The sequence below is a fragment of the Marmota monax genome, unplaced genomic scaffold, assembly GCF_021218885.2.
Source record: "Marmota monax isolate L192 unplaced genomic scaffold, Marmota_monax_Labrador192_F-V1.1 WCK01_AAM20220418_F8-fsc00160, whole genome shotgun sequence".
Classification (NCBI taxonomy): domain Eukaryota; kingdom Metazoa; phylum Chordata; class Mammalia; order Rodentia; family Sciuridae; genus Marmota; species Marmota monax.
In genome coordinates this window covers 2698696-2706462 of record NW_026694183.1, presented here as the reverse complement: position 1 = coordinate 2706462, position 7767 = coordinate 2698696, and the positions used below count along the sequence as shown (strand labels likewise).

The 7767-nt window shown below is 53.1% G+C and overlaps 1 protein-coding gene across 3 annotated transcripts; it reads left to right on the top strand.

Annotated features, from left to right (window-relative positions):
* Positions 1 to 1987: 1987 nt before the first annotated feature.
* Positions 1988 to 7614, top strand: Cd37 (CD37 molecule). Of its 3 annotated transcripts, none has more exons than XM_058586058.1 (8): positions 1988 to 2461; positions 2867 to 2939; positions 3894 to 4018; positions 4115 to 4189; positions 4806 to 4910; positions 5494 to 5733; positions 6248 to 6331; positions 7291 to 7614. In XM_058586058.1, the coding sequence occupies exons 1-8, from the start codon at positions 2258 to 2260 to the stop codon at positions 7369 to 7371; spliced, it is 987 nt and encodes a 328-aa protein (XP_058442041.1). In that variant the 5' UTR covers positions 1988 to 2257; the 3' UTR covers positions 7372 to 7614. The 3 variants fall into 3 exon arrangements, with proteins under 3 accessions (XP_058442041.1, XP_046321980.1, XP_046321981.1); XM_046466024.2 differs by lacking the exon at positions 1988 to 2461 and adding an exon at positions 2573 to 2758 and having other exon boundaries at positions 6569 to 7614; XM_046466025.2 differs by lacking the exon at positions 1988 to 2461 and adding an exon at positions 2574 to 2758.
* The last annotated feature ends 153 nt before the right edge of the window (positions 7615 to 7767 follow it).

Here is a 7767-nt window from a genome sequence, read left to right as displayed (position 1 = left end):
TAAAAAGAGGTTTCAGTGAGACTGAGAAGCAGCAGCCAATGAGGAAGAAAGGAAGAAGATCAAAAAGAGTTTAATGTCCTGAAGGCCAGTAAAGGAAGGAAGAATAATGTGAATTCACTATTCTCAAATTTTAGTGCACATCAGCCACTTGGAAATCTTGTTAAAACACAGTAGCCGGGCCCACATCTGGAATTTCTGATTCAGTTGGCATATTTATCTCTTGTAAAAATTACCACAAACTTTACATCTTAAGACAACACAAATTTATTCTCTCAGAGTTCTGGAGGCCAGAAGTCCAAAATCAAGGTGTCAGCATGACCACTTCTTTGAAAGGGTCTTGGGGACAATCATCTTTGCCTATTCCAGCTTCTGGTGATTTCAGGGGTTTCTTCTGCACACCTCAGTCTCTGCCTGCATCTTCATGTAACCTGTTCCTCTAGGAATTTCACTCCTCTGGGTGTCTCTCTTGTGTCTCTTAAAAGGACACTCACTTGTCATTGGATTTAGTGCCAACTCAAATAATCCAAGTTAATCTCACCTTGAACTCCTTAACTCAAAATTGCATCTGCAAAGAATCTTTTTTTTTCCAAATAAGGTCATATTCATGGATTCCAGGGGTTAGGAAGAGATTTGGGGGTTGTTTGTTTTGTTTTGTTGGAGGCCACCACTCAAAACCACCACTATAAGTCTGGCCTGGAGACTGAGAATTGCATTTATAGTAGGTTCCCAGGAGATGCAGATACTATCCCTGTGGAACCACAACCACTGAGACAGAGAAGTCGAGCCAGATGGGGACCAAGAACTGACCATGTGGATATCACTGGTAACTTTGACAAAAGCAGTTTTTGTGAATAAGTGACAAATGAAAGCTTGACTCAAAGACCTGAAGGGAAGCAGAGGCAGCAGGCATGGCCAATTTCACATGTTTTGTTATCAACGAGAGGAAGAAATGATAAAAAGCTGTACAGGGATGTGAGTTCAAAGGGAAATTTTTTTGTGTGTGTGCGCCAGGGATTGAACCCAGGGGTGCTTGAACACTAGGCTAATCCCCACCCCTTTTTGTGTTTTATTTAGAGTCAGGGCTTTGCTAAATTGATGAGATTGGCCTTGAACTTGGGATCCTCCTGCCTCAGCCTCCCAAGTCGCTGGCTCCCACCATGCCTGGCTCCAGGGGAAAACTCTAAAAATAGAAGAAATAATGGCATGTTTGTATGCTGGTTGGATGGGTAATAGGGAGAATTTGATGACTCAGAGAAAAGTGGAGATAAGACACAGGAGAGATGTGATTAAGCAGCAAGATCTGGCTTTGGGTCTGGCAGGTATGGAGGAGGAGAAGAAGACAGCATTGGGGAATTGGCATAGTGATTGGGTAGATGGTGGGGCTGCCTCAGAAGGAGAAACCAGATGGAGAGAATTGGGGGGAGCTCTAAAGCTTTGTATGGAATGTGGTGACGGTCCCAAGGACATCCAGGAGTAAATTGGGTAGAGCTCAGCAGAATGATTTAGAAATTAGAAGATGAGGATTGGGGATGTAGATCAGGGTAGAGTGCCTGCCCAGTGTGTATGAGATCCTAGGCTTAATGCCCAGTGGCACCAAAAGAAGAGTCTCAGAATACATGGAGCTGGGTCCTCACAGGCCTGTTTCCCAGGGGCCAATGGATGACTGGGTAGTGGGGAAACCTCCAAAGTTGGACATCTGTGAGGGATCTGGGACTTGATAAGGGCAGGGAGCCTCTGGGGACATTAGGGGCAACTGCAGAGGCTGCTAGGTGCCTTCCAGCACCCTGGCTCCTCTGTGACCTCCTCCCTTCAGGCTCCAGGGGCAAAGGCAGGAAGTACTGCCTGAGGCTCACTTCCGGCTTCGCTGAGTGTGCTGGCACCACCTGGCCCCCCTCAGCACCCCCAGGGACCTTCCCACCTCTGGCCCATAGCACTTTCACTTCTCCCAGGTGCCCAGCCCCTGCCCCACTGGCATGTGGAAGCACTCTGGTCTAGAATAGCACAGATTCCTCTGAGAGAGGGGGGCAAAGACAAGTGGGAGACAGAAGAAGGAGGAGAAGATCCCAGAGAGAAGGGACCAGAAACCCAGAGAGAGGGAGAATCGAGACACAGGTGTGGGAACAGACTCATAAGAGAACAGAAGCTCTGTGAGAAGAAGCCAGCCAGCCAGAGAAGGACTGAGACCCAGGGAGAGAGGGTTAGAGACCTAGAGAGGTGGGGAAAAGAGACCCAGAGCAGGGAAAGGGGGACAGAGCAGATGCAGAGATGGGAAAGCTTAGCAGGCCATGAGGTCAGAGTGTCTGTGAGGTCGGTTGCTGTCCTGAGACAGCCCTGGGGTACTGGTGCCCAGACAGATGTCAGTAGATTAGGAGTCCCTGTGGATCCCCCAGCAGGAGCCATGGAGACCTGGGAGGGACCATCCACAGTGTCCTTGGTGACCACCAATTCCAAGGCCCCTCAGGTACAAGAGTGCGTCCTGGTGGGGTGGGTTAGAGAGACAGAGTCATCTCCAGTGAAGCGGACTGGGAGGGGCCCCACCCCTCCACCGCTGGAACTTCCTCTTTCTGTGTTCTTCCTCCTCTTGGCCTTTCTTTGTGTCTCCTCTCGGCCTCTGTCGCTCTGCCTGTCTCCCCGCTGCCAACATCTCTGTCTGGTCCATCCAGCCAGTCACTCTCCACTCTAGGTGAAGATGTCGGCGCAGGAGAGCTGTCTCAGCCTCATCAAGTACTTCCTCTTCGTTTTCAACCTCTTCTTCTTTGTGAGTTGCCTCGCGTGGCTACCCAGCCCCAGCCCCAGCCCCAGCCCAGCCCCATTCGTGGACCTCATATCCCCTGTCCACCGTCACACTCTCATCTTCCTTCCCCAGGTCCTGGGAAGCCTGATTTTCTGCTTCGGCATCTGGATACTCATTGACAAGGCCAGCTTCGTGTCGTTTGTGGGTGAGGGGGCTGGGGCAGTCAGGGAAGGCCTTCCTGTAGCAGACCTGGACCCAGCCTGCCACCAAGCAGCCTCCCGCGGTCTCCCTTATCCTAACGAGGCCAAGAATGCCCAATTCCCCAGGCAGATGCCAGCCTCACCACTGTCACTCGCTTCTCAAAGCCTGTCTTCCTCTGGAAAATGGGGTTGTGTGTACCAATAATAATAATAACAGTGACAACAATATTCATTTCTCAAGCTCTTCCTGTGTCAGATCTTGAACTGATGTTCATCAGGTCCTCCCATAAACCTTCCCATCTCTTGAGATTCATAGAGGGGAAGTCCCTTGTTGGTGTCACACAGCAGGAAGCAAAGGGCAAAATTGTTGTATTAATAGACATAATGAAAGTAAGCTCATATTTACTAAGTGTTTGCCTTGCATTAGGGTTGGGTTCAACTTATGCTCTATGTGTCCAGGTGCAATAACACAGTTATTCAGGAGGCTGAGGGAGGAGGATCGCTTGAACTCAGGGATTTGAGGCCAGACAGGCAACAGAGCAAAACTAGATCTAAAAAAAAAAAAACTCTAGGAAATAAATATCATTCTCTTGGCTTCCAGGGGTTTTAAGTGACAGAGGCAAAGTCACAGAACAAATGATGGGGCTGACACTATCAGTGTGAGGAGGAGTTAAAGGAGGAAAAGAGAAAAATGAGAGCCAAATAGAGGGACACAGATGCTGATGGGGGAAAACACAGGTGGGGAGACAGTAGGAGAAAGTCTTAGAAGAGAAACAGAGACTCAGGATGGGGCAAAGACGGTCCCAGAGAAAAGCAAACATTCAGAGAAAGGGAGGTCCAGGGCACAGGGAGAGGCCCCCAGGACACTGCACGGCACTTGGGTGGCTGCCTGGGTGGGGCATGGAGTTGCCTGGAGCTGTGTACTTGGGTCCACCATCACTGTCTCTCACTTCTTCCAGGTTTGACCTTCGTGGCCCTGCAGATCTGGTCCAAGGTCCTGGCCATCTCAGGAATCCTCACCATGGGCCTGGCCCTCCTGGGTTGTGTGGGGGCCCTCAAGGAGCTCCGCTGCCTTTTGGGTCTGGTGAGTGCCCTGCCCACTGGCCATCCTCAAGAACACTTCCCCATCGAAAAAGGCCAGGGGAAAAGGTCAGCCTGACCTCTCCCCTCTACTCACTAGTATTTTGGGATGCTGCTGCTCCTGTTTGCCACGCAGATCACCCTGGGGATCCTCATCTCCACTCAGCGGGTCCGGGTGAGCGCCTGTCAATAGCACCCCATCCCTGGCAGCTGAGTAGGTAGTGTGGGGTTTGCAGGAGTGGTGGAGAGATGGTGGGGGAGGGGGGAAGCAGATAGGCACTGACAAAAAAATAATCGGCAGAGGAAGATGGAAAGAAACAAGGATACCGAAAGACAGAGATGCAGATACAGAGGCTGACAGACACAGAGAAAGACACAAGGACATAGACAGAGGGAGGGAAATGCAGAGATCCAAAGGGAAAGTCCAGCATGGTGGACAGCCAGCAGTCTCAGATATTCAGTCACTCGGGAGGCTGAGGTGGGAGGATCGCTAGAGTCTAGGAGTTCGAGGCCAGCTTGAGCGACACAACAAGCCCCTGCTGATGGAGGAGGGTGGGGAGACGGAGAAATAGAAGTCCCAGAAATGCTATAGACACCTAATGACCTCTAGAAATAGAGGATGACAGAAAGGCGTAGAAAGAGATTCTGAGCAACAGAGAAACAGCTAACCATTCAGGGAGGAACCAAGTCAGTGCAAAGATATGCCCAGGAACCCATTGGCACTGAACAGCCTGGGAGGGGCTGGAGTGGGATGGGGCTGATGAGGCCCAGCCTCACCCACAAACTCTCAGGTGGAGCGAAGAGTGCAGGACATCGTGCTAGAGGCCATCCAAAACTACGGTGCTGATCCGGAGGAGACAGCGGCCGAGGAGAGTTGGGACTATGTGCAGTTCCAGGTACATGAGCCCAACCCCGAGGTGTACCCCTTCTCTAGCTCAGTATTCTAACGAGGCTCAGTTCAGCTCGATCCGTCAAGGAGACTCCGCCCTACTGGGGCCAGCCTCCAGCTCCAGGGCTCGCTCATTCTAACCCCACCCCCAGATAATAATATAACTGGCTCTAACGTAGCCCAGTACCCCGACTCCGCCCTCTACCTCAAGACCCCGCCCTTGCCCTCACGAGGCGGCGGGAGTCCCAACAGCTCTGCATGACCCGGTGCTGGAACCTCTGACTCTGACAGATCCCAACCCTTGGAGAGACTCCACTCCCTAGATATGTAGCTCTGCACCCATCCACCTAACCCTGTGGGAGGCAGTCTTGCACCTCCGACGCAATCTCCGGTTCACAACGTGATGCTTTCTTCTAGCCCCAGGTCACCCCGTGACTCACATCTCTCCATGTTCTTAAGTGTCTCTCCTGGCCCTAGCCCTGGCTCCATCGCGGTCCCAGCCCAGCTCACCTTTCCCTGCCCTTCATGAACCACTCAGCTCCCTGCTCCCCGCCATGACCTGATATTCCTGACTGGTATCCCTCTTTCAGCTGCGCTGCTGCGGCTGGTATTCTCCCCAGGACTGGTTCCGGGTCCGCGTCCTGAGAGGCAACGGGTCGGAGGCGCACAGCGTGCCCTGCTCCTGCTACAACTCCTCGGAGGCGACCAACGACTCCGCAGTCTTCGATAAGATTATCTTCCCCCAGCTCGGCCGGTTCGGACCGCGGGCACGACCCAGGCACAGTACAGACATCTGCGTGGTCCCTGCAAATGGCCACATCTACCGCGAGGTAAGAAAGGGTTGGAGGAGCTGTGGCTGTGGCTCAGCAGTAGAGTGCTTGCCTGGCACGTGCGAGGAGCTGGGTTTGATCCTCAGCACCACATAAAAATAAATAAATAAAATAAAGGTACTGTGTCCAACTACAACCAAAATATATATATAAAAGAAAGAAAGGGGCTGGAGCAGAACTAATTCGACCAGACTGAACAGGTGGGGTGTGGCATGGGGTGTCGCCTGAGGTGGGGGCGAGAGAAGGGTGGGGCTTGAACGAACGGTACAACGGAGGGGCGGGAACCTCCAAAGGGGCGGAGTCTGATGAGAGGGCGGGGCCTTAACACTGAGGTCCAGGGCGCGGAGACATTTGGGAGAGGTGAGGCGGCTGTACAGGAGATGACTAGAGAATCCGAGCAACAGGAAAAAAATGGGTCTGTGTCTGAAAGGAGAAGGCCAAACTGGAGAATATTAGGGTTGGGCCTGAGGGCGAATCCTAGAAAGCTGCCTTTAACCTTCCCCTATACGTCCAGGGCTGCGCACAGAGCCTCCAGAAGTGGCTGCACAACAACCTCATCTCCATAGTGGGCATTTGTCTGGCCGTCGGTCTACTCGAGGTGATTTGGCTCCGCTCACACTCGCGATTGGCCCTAGTCTATAGACACCTACCCTTAACCCTAAGTCTTCGGGTAACCTGGGAAGGACGCATGCGTCACGGAGTCCCGCCCCTCCTGGCTCTCGCGCTGCCGCCTCAGGATAGGAGGGGGCGGAGACCTAGCTTCGGTGAGCCCTGATTGGCCGTAGCAGGAAAGCCTCCTGTTATTGGCCACACTATCCCTCCCCTTTCCCCGCAGGTGAGTGTGATGGTGCTGAGCTTACAGCTGCGGCGCAAAGCACCCCGCCGGGAACCCGAGCCACAAAAGCCGCATATGGGTCCGGGTACTTCAAGCCCTCCGCCCTGCCTCAGTGCCGACAGCGGTGGCGGTCGCTGTGGCGTCCTCACCAGCAGCGGACGTACCAGTGCTTCGTGGGGTGGATGGGGCATGGCCGGTGCTTGCCCCAACTGGGGGGGAAAAGTCCCGCAGGGCAAGCTTCCCATGGCCCTGGGGCCCTGGCGGCTTTCGGATCAAGAGGAAGAGCAACCTGATACTGGGAGTTCTAGCGCAGAGGTGGAGGCTGAGGTGGACGTAGAAGCTGAAGTGGAGGGGGAAACAGATGAACCTCCAGAATAAAGGACCCTAGGCTTGCTTCCGACCTGACTCCTTCTCGGGCTCAACCCCGCCGCCTCCCCACCTGTTGACACAGGGCTTCCCCTACTCATGGTTCCTGGACTCATCACTGCTGTAGCTCAGCTTATCATTCTCTAGCTCTCAACTTACCCACTTCTTCCTCTAGCCCCACCCATTTTCTACCTACCCCCCCCCCCACACACACACACAACACAGGAGCCTGGGAGCCTTATTTTCTTACCCTAACCCCACCCTCTGACTTTTCTGCTTCCAGGGCCAAAGTCACCCCCTCACCCCCTTCACTGGAAGCCCTTTGTCATCTCTGATCGCGTCTCCTTTCTCCATAGCTCGGCTTCATGACGCTCTCGATATTCCTGTGCAGAAACCTGGACCACGTCTACTACAACCGGCTGGCTCGATACCGCTAGACCCCACCCCGACCCCTTCAAGTGCCCTGGACTTGTAAATATTTGTTTCCCTTGAGCCCTCCACCTCCTCATTCCCTTGGGGACCCAGATGTCTGCCTGGCCACTGCCACCACCTCCCCAGGGGGACCTGGGGCTTCCTGCTCCACACATACTTCCTTTCCTTGACTCATCTGTTGGCCTACCACCTCCCACAAGATTATTTTTCACTCAAACCTCAAATAAATCCCCTACATTTTGGTAAAATAGCCTTATTCTTTGTCAGAACACAAACCAAAACGCTTTGAATGGGGAAAGCAGCAATCTAACCCGAGGCTCACGTAGAAGAAGGGAGATGAGATTAGAAAGACGCACCCCTCTCCTTACCCAGCTGCGAAAAAGCCACAACCTAACACCCAC